General features: G+C 34.7%; 2 protein-coding genes and 1 pseudogene across 2 annotated transcripts; 2 read left to right on the forward strand and 1 right to left on the reverse strand.

The window, feature by feature from the left end:
* The first annotated feature begins 4,662 nt into the window (after positions 1 to 4,662).
* On the forward strand, positions 4,663 to 6,814 carry LOC134267054 (uncharacterized; annotated as a pseudogene).
* A 2,782-nt stretch (positions 6,815 to 9,596) lies between these two features.
* LOC134267055 (uncharacterized) lies at positions 9,597 to 13,311 on the reverse strand. Its single transcript, XM_062749278.1, has 2 exons — positions 12,169 to 13,311; positions 9,597 to 10,015 (listed from the first exon to the last, which is right to left on the reverse strand). Exons 1-2 carry the CDS (start codon positions 12,535 to 12,537, stop codon positions 9,797 to 9,799), a joined length of 588 nt encoding a protein of 195 aa, XP_062605262.1. The 5' UTR covers positions 12,538 to 13,311; the 3' UTR covers positions 9,597 to 9,796.
* A 6,427-nt stretch (positions 13,312 to 19,738) lies between these two features.
* Positions 19,739 to 20,223, forward strand: LOC134267053 (uncharacterized). The gene is made up of 2 exons (XM_062749276.1): positions 19,739 to 20,057; positions 20,153 to 20,223. The coding sequence occupies exons 1-2, from the start codon at positions 19,758 to 19,760 to the stop codon at positions 20,171 to 20,173; spliced, it is 321 nt and encodes a 106-aa protein (XP_062605260.1). The 5' UTR covers positions 19,739 to 19,757; the 3' UTR covers positions 20,174 to 20,223.
* The last annotated feature ends 760 nt before the right edge of the window (positions 20,224 to 20,983 follow it).

Genomic DNA, 20,983 nt, shown 5'->3' on the forward strand with positions numbered 1-20,983 from the left:
TGCTAATGATCCAAGTATATATATTTATGATGAAGAAAGGTGCATCTAGCAAAGTGGTTTTTTTATGCCCCTTGGGTCAGAGTGGTGGTGGGGAAGGGGGGGGGGGGGGTTACATAGTCTGAAAATAAATTAATGCTTTGAAATCTGCTCTTTGGTATACATTAACCATTTTATGATAAAATTTGCAAAATTTTGAAATATGTGGCCCCTGGGTCAGTGGTTCCTTTGGTGTCAGGTGTACAACTGGGTATAAAGTGGAAGTGCATTTTCTCTTTGTTACTTTGATCTACCTCTGGTTATTAAGTAAATAGAGTAAGCATGCTAAGTTTATAATTTTGATAAGCAGTGGTGCCTCTTTCAAAATTGTGAATTGTGAATTTCATGGCCTCTGGTTTAAAACACGAACCAAATTTAATTGTTTGAAAGTTGTTACAAAATACTCAGGTGACCTATAAGGCCCGTGGGCCTCTTGTTTAATTTATAAAATATTTTTTAAAAAATCAAATATTTTATGTTGCCATGGAAACCAAATTTTCAAAAAATATATCTTAAAATGACTTTTTAGCTCACCTGAGCCAAAGGCTCAAGTGAGCTTTTCTGATCACAATTTGTCCGTTGTCTGTCGTCGTCGTCGTTGTCGTCATCGTCGTTGTAAACTTTTCACATTTTCGACTTCTTCTCAAGAACCGCTGGGCCAATTTCAACCAAACTTGCCACAAAGCATCCTTGGGTGAAGGGGATTCAAGTTTGTTCAAATGAAAGGACAGGCCCTCATTCAAGGGGAGATAATTGGGAATTAATGAAAATTTGATGGTTTGTTTTAAAAATCTTCTTCTCAAGAACCACTGTGCCAGGAAAGATGAAACTTATGGGGAAACATCCTAAGGTAGTGTAGATTCAAGTTTGTTCAAATCATGACCCCCGGGGCTAGGGTGTGGCCAAAATGGCTGACCCTAGTTTTACATAGGAATATATAAGAAAAATCTTTAAAAATCTTCTTCTCAAGAACCACTAGGACAGGAAAGATGAAACTCATGTGGAATCATCCTCAGGTAGTGTAGATTCAAGTTTGTTCAAATTATGACCCCTGGGGCAAGGGTGGGGCCAAAATGGCCGAGCCAAGTTTTACATAGGAATATATAGGAAAAATCTTTAAAAATCTTCTTCTCAGGAACCACTGGGCCAGGAGAAATGAAACTCATGTGGGAGCATCCTCAGGTAGTGTAGATTCTAGTTTGTTCAAAATGTTCTCAAGAATAGGAAAGCCATGATTAGTAATACTAGTATTTATATGGAAGCATTTTCGGGTAGTGTAGAATTAAATTTGTTCAAATCATAACCCCCAAGAGTAGGGTGGATCAAAGTTTTACATAGAAAAATAAAGGAAAAAAATCCCAAGAACAGAAAAGCTATGTGTAGTTAATTGACATTTAAGCATCCTCATGTATTGAAGATTTAAATTTTTTCAAATCATGGTCCGCCTTTGGTGTTGGGAGGGAAACAATGGGGAATCAAATTCAAATTATTATAAAGTTATATATAGGAAGAAAATAATAAAAAATCTTTTTATATAAAACAGCAAAGTCATATGCTGTTATTAATATGAAGGCAATCTCAAGCAGGGATCACTCTGGATTTTAATGTTGATGGGCCATTGGCCCATCAACATTAAAATCCATGGGCCATACGCCGGGGGTATGGGGGCCGCGTTAGGCCCCCATTGGGGTCCAGGGGCGACGCCCCGGTAGGGGGACCAGGGGGGCGAAGCCCCCCGGGAAAAATTGATTTTCCATGCTATTTTGTGATGAATTTCAAGTAAATATGATGGGTCTTTGAGGGTTTTTAAATGCCATTTATGACACAACCAATTTAATTTTTTTTTTAAATAAAATGAATAATATTATAAATATAAAAGATTTTTTTTTTAATTTCATCTCAGTACTGAAAAATGTCATATTGGAGAGTTAATTCCTCGCCCCTTGGATTTTATCGATTTAGTTCTCGAAGGTTGTTGAAGAGCTAAACTATAAAGGATGCAAACTTACATGCACATTTCTTGGGGCAGTTGCAAATTAAATTTGGTTCAAATGGTAGGGACTGGTTTTGTATGCAAAGAACTCGGAGCAAAATAGGCAAAAAACTTAAATGAGAAAATTTTTATTTGTTTGCAACACATTTTAGTCCCATTTGATCAAATTCCAACCACGGATGCAAAGTTAGCCACTTGGACTGGAAATGACGACCATCGTTGCCGTTGACATCAGGAGTCTTCTTAATCAGAGACCCTTGCTGAGTCTGGCAATTAAAAAGTTTCCGTCGTTTTATATGTAAAACAAACGAAAGCTTTCGTTGTTTTGGGTCAGTTGTTCCCAATACCGATCCTCGCTTTGGAGGCATTTCGGGCAAGTGTTTGGATACACAATGAGTAACTTGTACTTGTTTTGTTTCGAAATAAATAATCAAAGTTTTAATAAATATTATTAGGACATATTACTTACTGGAGTATCACTTTCATATGTTTATTATTTAAATCATATTACATATAATTTTAATAAATATAATTGACTCAGTATTCGGTAAAAAAATTTCTATTAGCGTAATCTAAACGAAAGAAATATTCCATGTACAACTCCGATTTTAGTCTTGATCAACCAGACGCTCTGCTGGTGTAAAGAACATACGCGACTACAAAGAGTCTGATTGAACGAAGTAATAGTATGCTCAGATACTTCACGAATACAATCGGTCAGCTTAAAAACGGTCCTAAAATGCACCAAGATAAGAGTTTTGACCCACAGTTTTGCATCTTATAGCGCCATATCTGTAAGACATGCGCCAGACTGACCCCTTTCTAATTTTTTAGTGCGCCATTTACAAATATTGAGCGCCAATGGCGCAACCCAAAGTGATCCCTGTCAAGTAGCATTAAAGTTCAAGCCCCCCCTCCCTCCCTTCTGATTTGTGCTTTTTCCTAGCCGATTTGCTCAGGTGAGCGATGTGGCCCCTGGGCCTCTTGTTATCTCCCAAGCTCAATATTTTGCAAAGATAATGTTTAGAGTTATATTTGTACAATAAAATCAAAATAATTAATTTCAAAGATTGGTCTTGGAAGAATTGGGGCATTAAATTTGTAATACTTTTGGCAATTCTTGAAAATTGGCCAATTTTCAAGAGTTGTCTGCCCTTTGATATATTGCACATTTGATTATGATAAATGTCAATTTTGAAAGAACATAGTCTTATGTTACTTTAAAAAACCTTAATGGAAATGCAATTATAATTTTGAGTAAAATAAATCAAATGTGAATTATATCATTTTCCTTGAATTTTTTAAGTGCATTTGCACTTAAATGTGCAAAAAGTAGGTGGCACTGCCTACGGCTGCCATGTAGAATGATGGGAATTTTTTTGGTCATTTTTGAATAACATATTATAAAGTCAAACTACCCACCAAATTTCATTGAGATATAACAACCTTCGATTCAGTTCTGCATGGTTTTCTCGCAGACTGACTCTTATACAGAAAATATCAACTTAAAATCTGTGTTTATGCACCTAATTAATTTGTAATATTATGCTTTCATGTAAATTACTTGAATCTGATTCATCGAGAAACATTTGCTAAAAAACACTATTACCCGCTGAATAATGAAGCCACAACTTCCTGCGTAGCAACAGTCAACATTGCTTGATGACAAGTGGTATTCCAAAAAATAGCGACTGCGCAGAATTTATGTACGCATGGTTCACTTTATATGTATTTGTATAAAACATTCAGTATAATATAATAAACATTGCATGTAGTTGAGTGTAACATTGAAAATTTTCACCCCTCAAAAACCATTGTCAACCTCGGCTGCACCTCGGTTGACAATGGTTTTCTTGGGGTGAAAATTTTCAATGTTACACTCAACTACATGCAATATTTATATAATGGAGAACTGTAGAAGCTCATGCTTAGTACAAAGATTAGTTAATACTTAAGAATGTATGCTGATATTGATTAAATGCCGTTTAGGAGTAAGAGCATGTTGATTGAAATTATACTTATTAATAAGGCTATAATTATGTAAATGAAAGTGCATTAAGTTGGTAGTACAAAGATTGTTTATGACGTTTTTACTAAAAGTTACTTTTGACAAGAGGATATATATTTTTATTGATCAAAGTCCAATTTTGAATGTTGCTTTTAAAAATTGCAGCAGTATGTATAATTATTTTGTGAGAAGTGCTTCCAGTTTTATACATCTATGGATCATATATGATGTTATATCATACTCAAGTATCCATTGAACACCTATGGCCTCTTATTTCTCCCATTTTTTTATGTAGATTGATGTTTCCGCTGTGCAAAGCATGGATGACAGAGAACTAAGCAAATACATAGAGGCTTTTAGTGACAGAGTGAACTTGAGAAGTCTCTGCAAGCCTGACAATGGTGGAAAAAAGTCAGCATTATTTGATAGATTAAGGAAGAAAATGAAGCTCCATGAAGAAGATGTTGATTTGGAGAAGAGACCTTCAAGAAGTTTAAACTTGGTAGGGAACAAAAATGCACAGAAAATGAAGAGAAAAATTGAGCTTGGTTGGATCCATAATGGTAAACACATAAGAAGTTCAAATGGAGGGGGAAGTCGCAAAATTGAATTAGTTAGAGACGCAAAGAAATCTGACATTCTAAAAGAGGCAAAAACAATATTTTTCCCTGAAGGTATATCAAAGAAAGGTGTCCTTTTATCATCAGTCACCTGTAAAGTGTTAGATTTTGCGCAGACCGAATTTTCGGATGAAATATCCATTTCAGAAATGTACAACACCGTCAAAATGGGGATGCTGCGTTTTCATTTATGGACAAAAACAGAGGAAAACATTCCCAGGCCTTCATTTTTGATGTCAGAAAACTCGGATGATCTGCCAGATCTCCCTGTTGAAAACAGTACTGCAGATATATTTTTCAATGCAAATGAGGAAATTTTCAACAATTTCAGTGAACCAGTAAGAAAAAATGATAACATGCTACAAGATACTTCAGGTCCTTCTCAAATAGTATTGATGCCACAACATACAACTTCACAAATGCAAATGATGCCACAAGGTACATCACCGGCACCGCAAATACAAATGATGCCACAAGATACATCGCCGCCACCGCAAATATCAATGATGCCAGGCGATAAATCTCTGCCACTGCAAATACGAATAATGCCACAAGATACATCTTTGCTGCCGCAAATACAAATCATGCCACAAGATACATCACCGCCACCGCAAATAGGAATGATGCCACAAGATACATCTCTGCCACCGCAAATACAAATCATGCCACAAGATACATCACCGCCACCGCAAATAGGAATGATGCCACGAGATACATCTCCGCCACCGCAAATACAAATCATGCCACAAGATACATCACCGCCACCGCAAATAGGAATGATGCCACGAGATTCATCTCCGCCACCGCAAATAACGCTTATAACAGTAAGAGTCCACAGAGTCAAAATTCTTGAAGATCTAATCAATGCATTCAATGATCCAGATATTGTTCAAAAGCCAGTAAAGTTTGCATTCATTAATGAATCTGGTGCAGATCAATCTGGTGTTTCAAGAGATGTTTACACCTCTTTTTGGATTGAATTTTTTTCTAGAGCAGCTGAGGAAGAGGACAATCGTGTTCCAGCCCTTAACCCACACTGGAAAGCAGAAGAATGGAAGTCAATCGGTAGAATTCTTGTAAAAGGTCTGATGGATCATAACATATTTCCATTAAATTTTGCTCCAGCATTTATCTCAGCACTTCTGTTCGGAGAACACTCTGTCAGTGAAGAAACATTGATGAGTTCATTCCTGCTTTACCTTAACCAGTCAGACCGAGATTTGGCTAAAATTGCATTAACAAGACAGTTATCTGAAGATGAAAATGAGGATTTTCTAGATATGTTGGACAGATTTGGATGCACCCAAAATAGAAGAGATGAAGAAAGAATTCTTAAATATTGCTCATAAAGAAATTATTCAAAAACCCAAGTATGCTTTAGAAAAAATGGTTGAAGTATGCAGAACAGAATTAATCAGTCAAATTTCAACTGAAGCAGATCTTCTGGCAATGTATGAAGTAAAGAGGCCAACTGTGAGAAAGATCTTAAAGATGATAACTTCAAACCCTATGACACCAGCTGAAAACCAATGCATACAGTTTCTGAAACAGTACATCAAATCTCAAAATCAAAATTCTGTTGAAAAACTGTTGCGTTTCTTAACTGGAACAGATGTCTGCTGTGTTGAGAAGATCAATGTTACCTTCACGAAATTGGTTGGATTGGGAAGGAGACCAGTTGCACACACATGTGGGCCTGTTCTAGAGTTGCCAAGCACATATTTGTCATATATTGAGCTACGACATGAATTCGACAATATTTTACAAAACAGTGGGGATCACTGCATGGAGATGAACATTGCATGAATTATAGACAAAATGTCAAAATAGATTAAGGTTAAAGGTAAAGCCATCATGTAATTGAAGTTGTATTGCTTTAAAGCTCACCTTAGTAAGCTTTTCTGATCACATTTTGTTAGTCGTCGGTCTGTAAACTTTTCAGGTTTTTGACTTCTTCTCTAGAACCATGTGGCCTTTTTCAACCAAACTTGCAATAAAGCATCCTTGAGTCAAGGAGATTCAAGTTTCTTTCAAGTGAAGGGCCACACTCTCTTTCAAGGGGGAAATAAATGAAAATTCCATGGCATGTTTTAAAAATCTCTCAAGAACCAGTGGACCAGAAAGGATGAAACTAATATGTAAGCATCCTCATGTAGTGTAGACTCCAATTTGTTCAAATCATGAACCGAGGGGGGGGTGGGGTGGAGGGGGAATTGGGGCCTCAGTGAACGATTAAAGTTTTACATAGGAATATATATATATGAAAAATATACTCAAAATCAACAAAAACCAGAAGTCTCTGTCAAGACTGAAGCTCTACTGGTTTGAACTTATAGCAAAGGAAGAGAAAAGTCCTTAAGCAGCTGGGATTTGAAACTTTACAACAGCAATAAATAGAATAATGATTGTTGATAAAGTCTCTTTATGTTCTTAGTGTAGTCTACTTGTGTGCCAAGATATATTGAAATCAGACCAAAACTGTAGGAGGAGTAGCATTTTGAAACAATTTTACAGATATTTCTATTTTTAGTAACCATGGCAACACCGTTCATCGAAATCAAAAACCGATACACAGATTTATGTATCTTAGTGTAGTCTACTTGTGTGCCAAGTTATACTGAAATCAGACCAAAACTGTAGGAGGAGAAGCATTTTGAAAGAATTTCACAGAAATTTCTATTTTTAGTAACCACGGCAACACCGTTCATCGAAATCAAAAACCGATATACAGAATTATGTATCTTAGTGTATTCTACTTGTGTGCCAAGTTATACTGAAATCAGACCAAAACTGTAGGAAAAGTAGCATTTTGAAAGAATTTCACAGAAATTTCTATTTTTAGTAACCACGGCAACACCCTTCATCGAAATCAAAAACCGATATAAAGAATTATGTATCTTAGTGTATTCTACTTGTGTGCCAAGTTATATTGAAATCAGACCAAAACTGTAGGAGGAGTAGCATTTTGAAAGAATTTCACAGAAATTTCTATTTTTAGTAACCACGTAAACACCGTTCATCGAAAATAAAAACCGATACACAGAATTATGTATCTTAGTGTATTCTACTTGTGTGCCAAGTTATATTGAAATCAGACCAAAACTGTAGGAGGAGTAGCATTTTGAAAGAATTTCACAGAAATTTCTTTTTTTAGTAACCACGGCAACACCGTTCATCGAAATCAAAAACCGATACACAGAATTATGTATCTTAGTGTAGTCTACTTGTGTGCCAAGTTATATTGAAATTAGACCAAAACTGTAGGAGGAGTAGCATTTTGAAAAATTGTTTACAGACAGACGGACAGACAGACAGACGGACAGACGGACGGACGCCGGACGCATTACTATCGCATAAGCTCTTCTGGTCTCTGACCAGTAGAGCTAAAAATAGGCATGATTAGTCGCATTTATATAGATTCAAATTTGTTCACATCAGGAATCCCACGGGTAGGAATGTGTGACAATGGACAATCAAAGCAACCAATTATGTATTTAAGCTTTTCAATACTTGATTGTTTTTTTTTCTACCCTCAATACTCAGGTGAGCTATGTGGCCCATGGGCCTCTCATATTATAAGGGACTGACATCAGGTACATAATTTTTTTTTTAATTGCAAAAAATGCATGAACTCTGTTCAAATATTTTATGAATTTATGAGCATAATTAATCTGTTAGTCATGTGTAATTCTTGAAGTGTTTTATAACATGGAAAAAGTATAATGTGCATTTGTATGACATGTTTCTTTTATTTAGTTTTGCATGTTAAATAGCAAACTCTGTGCCAGTGTCACTTGACCTAGAATGTTTTATGTTAAATATTTTATCTGACAATTTATAGTCCTGACACTTAATGAAAGGATTACAGTTATAAGCTCAAATAAGCTCTTCAATTCACTTGTCTTGCATTTAATTTTAAACCAATCTCACATTTTACACTTTCTGTTCTAATTGCTTTTTTTCTAGAACAAATGTATTTATTTGAACCAAGTACAGCCTAGAACATTTTTAGGTGAAAAGGATCTTGAAAATGTTAAATTGAAAGATGACATGACTCCCTTCCCTTTCTATGAAAAGAAAAAAAATAGTGTGTGCTTATTAGGGCCCACTCTGCAGATACCCTATAGTGATTAGTCTGTTTGTTCTTCCATCTAAGACCTCTTGTCCAGAGCATATATTGTCTCCTTGGCCTAATCAGGCTCATACTTCACCCACAAAATGCATTCGAGTAAAGGGTGAGCAATGATTTTTAATCACGTTTCTAGGTCTAAGGTTAAGGTCATGCCATAATTAATTGAAAAATTCTTGTCCATAGCATATATCTCAGCATGGTCCAATGTGGTTCATACTTCATTCACAGAGTGCCACTGGTTAATGGATGAGCAGTGACTTTGAACAAAGTTTCTAGGTCAAATGTCAAGGTGAAAAATAGCCTCTTTGTTTAAAATCTGCTCGGTGCATAAATTCTTTCCCTAAGTCCAGTCAGCCTCAAATCATACCAATTGATGAGGTACAGAACATTTTTGATTTTCATATATATTAGTTTAATATTTCATTTCATCATACAAATACTTTTCTAATGTAGAAAAAAATTTCAGAGTAGTTTCTTTTTGTCACCTTTACATCAAACAACACGTTCCTTAATATTACACAAATGTTCCTCTTCAAAATAATTTATTGGAATAGACAATATTTTATAAGACTTCCTTACTTAAGAGATGTTTTATTCTGGTATATTGATTCTTGTTTCTTTGGAGGGATCATTTTTGTGTACAACAGCAGTTACAACACTTCACAATGCATGTACTTGTTATAATTTTAAATAGTAATATACATAGAAATATTCAATGTTTCTGTACATGTATTTGTTTCATTATTAATTTGATTTCATGTTACCTTTGCATATTTCTTTTAGGTTGAACAAACAATAACTGTCTAATGAGCTTTATGATTTATGTATGATATTTTGTTTTTTCATCTATTAATAATAAAGAATTATAAACTTTTCTAACAGAGTACTTTGACATGAAATTGTAAGGTTTGATATATTAAATCTCGCAAAGCTTTATAAAGTCTTGTTGCAGTCGCACTGTTTGTTGGGGGTTCCAAGTTATATTCTGTCATTAAAATACAACATAATTAAAAAACATCACTATCACATGGGAAAGATTCTTTATAAATGCACTCTTCTTGGCATATGCGGATCTTTTCCAAAGATACTGGACATGCATGGTTTTCTGTTCCATACAGATGAGGAATCTGATACATCGTAAGTGGTCTACCACTTGGTGCAACTTGATTTTGATTTCTTCGCATGCGGTGTGTGTTCCAGAGGTGAACAACTTCATTAAGTTCATCCTAAAACAAATGAAACTAAAGGAAATATGTTCATTTACATTGAAAATATTGTACAGGGATAAAGTTTTGATTAAGAAGAACTGGCCTCAAGACCTGATAAACTGAGAAGAGGCTTATGTCAGAATTTTGATTTTTTTAATATCTTGACTTGAATTCTGAGTAACATACATGTAATGTGCAAAAAAATTGCAAGTTTGTGTAATATACAAATTCACCCACATGTTGAAATTTTCAAATTATGAAGAAAATTGTATAGATTTAAAATTTTGTCTTAAGCTTGTTCTCAGCTTATTGTCTTGGACCAGACGTCAAGATAGTGTCTCGCTGTTCAGAGCCTTTAACTTCATGATTGACAGTGATAGTTTAGATTTAAGAATTGTATGGATAATTATGCTTGTCAATCTTTACACTGCTTTGCCTAGAGATCTGCTTAGGGAAGGAATTTACTTAAGGGTGCTTAACACAAACAAAAATTCAATGCATGGATTGATCTATATTTTTTCATTGATTTTGATTTGAAATGACCTAAATAAAAAAAACTACAGCTATTCGAGTTATTTTTATCAAACTTCAATAGCTGATAGATATATTTATGAAAGTTATTCAACTGTATCAACATTTTTTTTACCTTGACCTTTACTTAACTTTATAGGTCACCTCAGTTCACTCGGGTGAAATACCGGTATTGCCACCTGTCTTTAGCTCTTCTGAGCCAAAGGCTCAAAAGAGTTTATGCTATGGCCATAACTAAAGAACCCCTTGGCCAATCATTGTCAAATTTGTTACAGGGTATCCTTGGCCTAAGGGCTACCATTTATACTAAAATAAGGGTTGGAACCCTTAAACAAGGGGAGATAATCAGGAAAACAAAACCAAAAGTACTGCTTGCTAAAATTTGCACGGGAAATTACCCTGGGGCAAAGGGCGTGGTCTCAAGGTCACTTCAAAGTTGACCCAAATTACAATTAATAAAAACATTTATATTTTGCTTACTATAAGGACTAGGATCATCAAATCTTGTAAGTTGATGCATCTTTATAATTCACGTCATGTTAATTCAAAAGAAGGTCACGATGACCTACTTTTGACATTTTATGGCTATATTTAGGTATCTCAGATACTTATTGGCTTAGAATCATCGAACTTTGTCAGTTGATTGATCATGGGTTTTCAGAGAATGTAGATAAAAAAGTAGGTCAGGATGACCTACTTTTAAATATCTCAAATACTTATTGGCTTAGAATCTTCAATCTTTGTCTATTAATGCGTCTTGAGTCCTCAGAAAACTTCAATCTTAAAATAGGTCACTGTGACCTACCTATGTTTTTTTTTATAGCTTTATTAAAATATCTTCAGTCCTAATTGGCTAAGAATCATCAAACTTTGTCAGTTGATGGAACTTGGGTCTTGGGATACTTAGAGTTAAAGGCTTCAAATAGAGGTGATAGATAATTTATCGGAAGAGTAATTCAAGGCCTGTTGGCTTCTTGTCTTATATTGTGCGCCGTTCATTGTGTGTTAACATTTTAACATTTTCAGCTTCACTGGAACCACTGAACCAACTTCATTCTATTTTGGCATTTAGCATCTATGGGTGAAGGGGAGTTTAAATTTTGAATTACATCCCCCCCGGGCGTGTATTAAAATTAAGACAGTCTTTAAAAATCTTCTTTACTCCGGGACAACAAGCAGCCAAATTGTTTTTAAGGTTGTAATTAGCTTTGAAACCGCTTCCAAAATTGTGAAATTCATGGCCCCAAGGTCAGGGTTTTGGTGTTTAAAGGGCAGGGTTCTAATTAATGATATATAGTGAAAATACAATAATTATTTGAAAATATTCTTTTAGCTTTATGAAAACAATCTACATGCATAGTTATGATGAGGAAGGTTGCCTCGACCAAAATTGTGAATTTCATGACCCCTGGGTCAGGGGTTCTGGTATTGGGATGGGGCTCTAGGGAGAAATTTGGCTCTGGTGTGAGATTTCCCCTCGGGGGAAAATCTAGGCCTACACTAGAGTACGATTTTCGGAGGTGGGGGGGGATGGCTATGGGGGAAATCCTACTCCACAAACGTTATTCTCACAACATTGTCAATAGAATTTTGTAGTACATAGATAAGATCTATAAATTCAAAATGTAGACATACCATACCTGAATTAATCGCATAAAACAAAACTGAATCAAATTTTTATCCAGAAAGTTTCCGGTGAATTCGTCTTCTTCTTTCAGGCCCTTAAAAAGAGACATCCAAAATTGTGCATTATGGCTTCTTAGGTATGACCACCAAGCTTCTATTCTTTGGTTATGGTTACTAGAACCATATAAAAATGATCGGCTCGCGAATTCATCTAAATGTTCATATCGTAAAAACTTTTGCATCTGTTCCATGTGGCCATTTTCAGTTCCTAGATCTGCTCTAATTCTCTTTGGACATCCCGTCCTTGATTCCACAGCTTTTATGAAGTATCCAGCTATCAGAGCTGGTTTACTGTTAGTTTTGTATGCTTCTAGCCATATCATGCATCTAGAAAAACCGTCGATGCACCCATTGATGCAAATACCAAAAGGTTTGAGTTTGTCGTAAGAATCGACGTGCCAATGAAATTTGGCCCAGGATTAGTGTATGTACGCCGTCTCAATCGTCCTCGCTTTCTTATCTGAACACCTATAGGATCAATTATTTTCAGTAAAAGCCTAACAGTTTCTTGTGTCACTGTATAACCAGATTGTAAGCACTGAAGATGCATTAATCTGTATCCATGAAGTTTTTCTGCTGTGTCCATTTTACTCTCGAGAAATAGAGCAACCTCAAGCAAATCTGAGAAATTTTTTCTTCTAAATAATCCTGCACCGTGTAACATTCTTTTAAGTGTCCTTTTACTTATCACTATTTGACTAAATTGTGCCAAATATTTCAAAATTTCATCATTATTGAATCCAAGAGAATGGAAAAATGCTACCTCTTGCAGTACTTCCTGCTGATCCATCATTGACATCAGATTTGACTTAAATTACTATAAAGTTCCCAAAAAACACTTTCATTTGTCCGAACGAATTTCTTATTTGTCCGAACGAATTTTTAATTTGTCCGAACAAATATTTAATTTGTCCGAACGAATGTTTAATTTGTCCGAACAAACATTTAATTTGTCCGAACGAATATTTAATTTGTCCGAACGAATTTCTAATTTGTCCGAACGAATATCTAATTCGTCCGAACAAATAACTAATTCGTCCGAACGAATTTCTAATTTGTCCGAACGAATATCTAATTCGTCCGAACAAATAACTAATTCGTCCGAACGAATTTCTAATTCGTCCGAACGAATATCTAATTCGTCCGAACAAAAACCTAATTTGTCCGAACGAATATTTAATTTGTCCGAACAAATAACTAATTCGTCCGAACGAATATCTAATTCGTCCGAACAAATAACGAATATTTAATTTGTCCGAACAAATAACTAATTCGTGAATCTAATTTGTCCGAACAAATAACTTATTTGTCCGAACGAATTTCTAATTTGTCCGAACGAATATCTAATTCGTCCGAACAAATAACTAATTCGTCCGAACGAATTTCTAATTTGTCCGAACGAATATTTAATTCGTCCGAACGAATTTCTAATTTGTCCGAACGAATATCTAATTCGTCCGAACAAATAACTAATTCGTCCGAACGAATTTCTAATTTGTCCGAACAAATAAAAATAATTTTTTACCTGGCCCTCCAGCGGCGCCGTAAAAAATAATTTAATCTATTAAAAATAATCTAACTGACTGTAAAATAACATTTTTCATAATCTTAATCTATGGGCAGATCACTCTAACTTCATAAAACTTAGTCTACCTGATATTAAAGTAGAACTCTTTAGTGTGCAGTTTTTAGAGCTTCCTTTAAGTAATCAAAATACTGACCAGCAAGAAATCAGTTAATAAGCATTTCCTTTTTTTTCATTCAAATTTTTGGAGAGATCTCAGAGTTTTTCCCTGTTCAATTCAGGTCCAAGACGACAAAGTTTTATTGAAGTGTATGTATTAGAGAACTGATTGTATGTCAATCATAGCAATACACACATAACATGGAGGGGGCAAATTGTTTCAGCCCTTGCTTTTACATAAAACTTCTTGTAGCTCACAGCTGATATACCACAGTTCAATATTTAAATAAAATTTAGAATCTTTTTTTTTTTCAGGCAATTGTCATATACATACTAATCATGAATGAATTACCACTTACCAAATGACCACATCCTGAATCATCATACATTTTCTATGATTTTATCTCACTGGTTTTCTTTTAAAGTCACACAGTTTTCGTCTCTCTGAAATGATAAATTATGTCCAGGTACTACTGCATTCTAATTTAAACTAATTATGTAATAGCATTAGCAACAACCGGGATGGAAGAAAAAATAACCAGAAGTCTCTGTCGAGACTGTAGCTCTACTGGTTTGTACTTATCAAAAACTGATGCACAGAATTATGTATCTTAGTATAGTCTACTTGTGTGCCAAGTTATATTGAAATCAGACTAAAATTTAAGGAGTAGTGTTTGCAGACAGACGGACAGACAGACATCACATCCTGTATCAGACCTTCGACCAATATCAGCCCTAGGGCCTCTGTCCCTCTGGCTGATATTGGTGTCTCGGGCTAGGATGTGATATGGAAAAGAGTATGTATTATTCGCTATACATTGACCTACTCAGGTCAATAATTGTGAATTCAGAAAAAACTGATAATTCAAGCTGATGATTCATTTGCATTTCTTGACATACTATCAATATTAATTCACTATTAGGCTTTTCTTTTTTTACATCTTCATCTCAACAGGTTAGACATTACCAAAAAAAAAATCTTTTGAGCAGTAAACTATTTCAATAAACAATAAAACAAACCTAATATCTTCAGAAAAGTTGACAGGCTTTCACCTACATTCACTTTTTTATGTATATTTTTCCTCTATATCATCGTCATGCATATGATGAAGGGTTATGCTACAGTATTGACTACAATCTATTCCAACTGTTCTGATGAGGATATCCTTCATGAATAATCGGATAAGCTGAGATTGAAGACACTTTTTTGTAAAAATATCGATGCTTTTATCAAAGTTTTGAACCAAAAATATTTAATTTATACCTTGCCATAAGTCGTAAGTTCCAAAAAACAAGAGTTGGCTATCCGAAAAGTCAAAAACACATGTATTCAAACCGGATGTTCTACAGTCTGAATTTAACTACGAAACCATGCTCGGTGTAACTATTATCATCCGGATAATTTGAGCGGGGTGAAAAATATTTTTTTTTAATTCCGAAAAGTATTCATTTATATATAGAGAGAGAACATACATATGGAGCATACGTTTTAATAAACATGATAAAAGGCGAATCGTTGCCATTTTACAACATACAGCATGCACATGCACGGTGCCTTTGGGGCCTCCATAATCTAAGTTATGCTATATCACTGTCTCAAATCTCTGTCTCTCCCTCTCTCTCTCTCTCTCTCTCTCTTTCTCTGTAATATATACACTTAACAATTTAAAACTTAGGTATCCAACTTTTCAAAATGGCGTCAGAACAAAAGTTGCCTCCGATAGTGAAGATTTGTTGTTGCCAAATATTACAACTATTTACCGTAAAAAGTTAACAAAAATATACGTACACTTATCCTTCATCGTTGGCCATTGCATTTATCACAGTCTTAAAGACACTGGGTGGTGAAACCATCTTATCTTTTCACATTTACCAGCTGCTTACACCTTCTTCTTCGTCCTTCTCGATCCTCCAAAAATGGCGCCTCGGGAAATTGACCATAAAATAAAGCGCCTACAGAGCGACGCAGGATGGGAAATATAAACTGTGTACATTCACTATGATTAAATGTGATTATGAGATCTTATATTAGAATTTAATTAAGTTTTCCCCTTTTCATGGAATAAAAAGAGGGGCTCCTAAATATTTTTGCCGATATGATGTGTAGGCCTAGTATATTTAGAAAAAAAAACGGTTAAATACATGAGGCAAGAGCAGAGAAAAAAATGTTTCTTGCTTGACACCTCAACTTATTTGCCTTCGGGATATGGGTTTCGGGGCTTGGTTGTTGGTAGTGGCCGTCCTAGTTGAAAGTACCCCCCCCCCCCTCTCCCCGCTTCTTTTAACTGTTACATGTATGATTATGAATTTATAATGTCACACCAAAAGATGTTAAATTTTTAAAAGCACATTTTTTTATTGTGAACTTTCCACAGGAATCCTAAAAGGCATGAAAATGAGCTACAATTATAATATGATTATCAAGAACAGTTGTTGTGTTTTTTTTGGGGGGGGGATTAAATTACTAATTGAACTCCCTCCTTTTCGGGGTTTAATTACATTTTGAGCCTGCTATCAATATTACTGGTGGACCTGCTAGACTTTTCTCTAATTGCTACATGTACATTGTACTTTAAACTCCTTGGCCTTTAGCTAAAAAAAATTTCCCACATCATTTTAACACATAAAATTGTTAAATGTATCAGAATGTTGAAAACCTTTTTCTTAGGAGAGTACTATCTATAGGTGGAACAAAACTAACATCTAATCAAAGGCAGGAAAATATAACAGTATTTTAATTCAGTATTTCAGTCGTGATTGGTATAAGTGAAGTCATGGGAAAGATTATGTCGAAAGTCATCTATACTCGTTGATGTGCAGGGGTGTACTTATGCATACAGCTTTAGCTGGTCCCGCCCTGTATTTCTTTAATGTTTTTTTTTTCGTTAAGAAATCTGGTAAGGTATGCTAGTAAAAATAAAATCCCGGTTAGTTTATTACTCTAACGGAAATTACTTTCCTACAGGCCTGAAGATCGAGTCTATTAGTCACGCAAGTTTGTTTTTTTTTAAAAAGAGTAGCATGTCGGCGAATAAAAATAAAGTAGTGTACAACATAGATAAAGAAATGTTTGTTGAAGTATTGACAAACTTCATACCTTTATAGAATGAAATCAACAAAAACTGCACAAAAATACAATCGTGACAATTATACAATGGATTAATTATACAATTGATTCTTTTAATAGATTGCCTTAGCATGCACTACTTTAAAAGCCATTGTTCTTAAGGAAAACAAAATCATGCAAAATATTATAGACTTTTCTTTATCTAGAGCAATCATGGCCTTTGGAGAAAAAAAATGGCTGAAAATTTTAAAGTTTGTTAAATATAATGTATGTACATTTAGGACCCTACATTGTAATTTCATGCGAAAAGTGCAGGCGTTTACTACTCGGGGATCTGCGTACATATTTAAACAAAAAAAGGGAAAGAAAAAAAACGTTTTATGTGATGAATTATATTATAAACATTTATCTAGTAAATGTCTTTGTAGTACGTTAGATTACAAATCTCACACAAAAAAACCATCAACAATATTGAATACAGTTTTGATTTCACATTGATCTATTAACGTCATTCTGATTTAATATAATTATACACGACGAGAATTAAGATCTATTCAGTACCTATAGAAAATTATTTAATTTCTAAAGAGGATAGTTTTATTTTAAATCAGTAATGAAAATTGAAATAAAAATTCTAAATAGTTTGTTCTTTCATTGAACTTCTTAAATGTACGTTATTTTATAAATATGTTCTCTTGTGTAACTTTATTTATGGAATATACAATTTTTTAAATGATAAAAGAAACACGAATCATTCATCTTAATTTAAAAGAATTTTCTGTCGGAGACTGTGTGTGTACATGCTCGACAACAGCCCATTGTTCCCTTTAGGTACAAAACCGTCTCAATTCACATAGAATATACAAAAAATACACAGTGACAGGTGTCTTCGCGGCACGTGTCTTCACCTGAAATGGCACGTGAGGACAGGTGTCCCTAATTACACAGGCCGACCATAGTGACTTTTTCAAAAGCGTTTTTTTTTTTGGGGGGGGGGGGGGGGCTTATCAAGGAAAAAATGAAAAGCAACCCACCCCCCCCCAATAATAAAAATAATAAATTAATAGATTAAAAAAAAAAAACAATATTCACTATTAATAGTAAAATACTAGTATGATAATACTCAACCCCCAGCCAATTCGATGAATGATTCTTATCTTAATATATTAATTTATATTAAAACAAAATCTTTATCACTTTCTAAACTTGTATTTATAAACTTGAAACACTAAAAATGTAATTTTGACAAACCAACTGAAGAATTTTTTTTCCTGACGGATTACCCCGGTATATAAGAAATGCCAACCTCTGGTATCTAACACAAATGCCTGGTAAGGTACCTTGACGTCTTGTGAATACATGTAATCATATAAAAATAATTCTTCAATGTCAATTGCAAAATATTGGGGAAAAAAAATTAATTATTTTATTGAGGAACGCCTCACCTGTCCTTAATCAGTAATCGTAACTTGACATATTTCTTTATTTACTTTTCATCGATCTTTTTAGTAAACCTTGTCTGTAAATAATTTCATTAAATGTACCCTTCCTTAGCTCTTCCATTTTTTCAAAGGAACATTCATCATAGACAGCTTCAAGAAAGTGGGATCGGAAATGATTGATTTCTACATAACTGCATGCACTTAATTTTTTCTATTCCACTTCACGCATTCTATACGAGTTTACCAAAACTTATGTGATAAATCAAATTCAAAATTAAATTAAATTAAATAAAATTCAGTTAAATAAAATTAAATTAAAATTGAATTGCGTTCACGGTGCTGAAATATTAAATTAATCACACAGAAATACACATCTAGTTATTTTAACTGTTTGAAGTTAATTATTTTGATACAGCATGTAAACACTTTTGAAATAGTTCTATAAATGGTAAAAATATGGTAACATAATTAAATATTTAACTTTGTGTAAAATAAAAGGTAGGTGGGTTAGTATTGAGATATACTTTCAAAGTTTTCCTGCATGGGAAACATGGGGAAAACTACACATTGGTGACTTCCATGTCGGGAATCTGTATGGAAACCACTGAGGCATGTTTACATGGTTTCCTATCTTGGGAAACTTACGGGAAACCACAGGTTGGATGTTTCCATATCGGGAATCTACATGGAAACCACCGGGGCATGTTTCCATGGTTTCCTATCTTGGGAAACTTACGGGAAACCACAGGTTGATTGTTTCCATGTCGGGAATCTATGTGGAAACCACCGGGGTATGTTTCCATGGTTTCCTATCTTGGGAAACCACAGGTTGATAGTTTCCATGTCGGGAATCTATGTGGAAACCACTTTGTGGTTTCCATAAAATGGAAACTATATGGAAACTACTGATGTCACGATTCCCATATGTTTCCATCGGGTTTCCAAATTTGGGAAACCTGGCTTTTCATCCTGTGAAAACTTTTAATTTGGATCAATTCATTGACACTTTGTACAGGTTACAGTGTTCAGCCACAGGTTTCATTATTTAGTTTTGGCTGACTTCTTTTCAAACAATGGTTTGGCGTTTGTTTTATTATTAATTTGACTACAGAATGTTACATGGGAATCACAGCGTGTATAAGTGGTAAAAAGGTGATGCTTACTTCCACCAGGCAAATGATCTAACCCCTGGAAAATTTAGAGGTCCATGTTTTATACCATCTTTACGATTTTGTATTGTTTATTGATTTTTTTGAAATCGATTACAGTTCATTATTTTCCCTCATTTCAGTTATAGTGATAAAAGCTTTAGGATTTTATTTGACAGGAAGGCGAAGAACAAGCAGCATAATGTCTGGTATGTCTAGCTTTGCCTCGATCGCTATGATAGGAGCTGTTGGAAGTCAACCCGACCTGGCCCGCGAATCTTCTTCTGAAGAAGAGGATGATATTCCATCTCCTACTCCATCTCAGATTAAAGAAGCTAACCATTTGCTAAGATCTGTATCTACAGCCAGCAGTTTTCTAGATGGAGGAATGTCCGACACTGTTACATTTTCCCTTTCACCTGATCCCACCGGTCCTAACGGCCAAGCAAATCCTGTATTTACCTTTGAAGTTGACGCACCGTCCAATAATTCCACAACGAAGGTTGGCTTATCAAAATTAAATACATTAAATATGTTATATGACATTTATCATGTAGGCTTTTGAAATCGAATATTTACTTCTTTCTGTTTTTGCAGGGAGATTCAACAAAGCTGTGAAGAGAACATATTGTTTGCTGTCTGTGATATTTTGTTGTATTGGATGAAACTGTTACAAATTATTGTCGTTTATAACCATTAAAATGTACTTCAGGCTTGCAATGTAGTAATTGATGAGTCTTCGTCCTTCGCTCTCTCTTTCTCAGTTTTACTCTCAGACCACACGATGGTACATGAGGTACAAGAACATATTTTCATATATTTTTTCTGTTTGTTTTCTCTGTGATAACTTCGAAAGTTAATGGAATTGATTTCTTGATAATTCTACCGGAATATAAATTAGGCAAATCGATAGTTCAAGAGCTAAGGAGGCCTTATATGCATGTAAATCTCGTGCGCGTCTGTTGTTGTGTCTGCCGCTAAGTAGGCCAAATATGCAAATAAATCTCGAGCTGCTGTCTTCATGTTTGACGTCAGTGGACGAGGACTATTGAAATTGACATGGGAGGCCTCGTGCAATGTAAACTATTTGTCTACATTTATGAAATCTAAATCTGCAATATAATTTCACAATAAAATGGAAATATTAGGAATCACTGTCTAGTTAGTATAGTACGCCAGGGACATCACCGATAGTGGGAAACGTGGGATAACTTGTGAAGCCCGTTATGCAAATTATCCCACGTTTCCCACTATCGTTGATGCCCTGGCATAGTATACTAACTATTCAGTGATTTCTTAAATAAACAAAATACAAAGTTAAGTAAGGAAGAGTAGTGTCATATATAAGAAATATTACTGAAAGCAGGCAAATATCCTTTTAGCAAAGATAAATGCAAATTAAATATACAGTTATTATTACCCAAAGTA

Source organism: Saccostrea cucullata, unplaced genomic scaffold, assembly GCF_032062105.1.
Source record: "Saccostrea cucullata isolate Sc308-1 unplaced genomic scaffold, CSIRO_AGI_Scuc_v1 ctg9685, whole genome shotgun sequence".
In the NCBI taxonomy this organism is placed as follows: domain Eukaryota; kingdom Metazoa; phylum Mollusca; class Bivalvia; order Ostreida; family Ostreidae; genus Saccostrea; species Saccostrea cuccullata.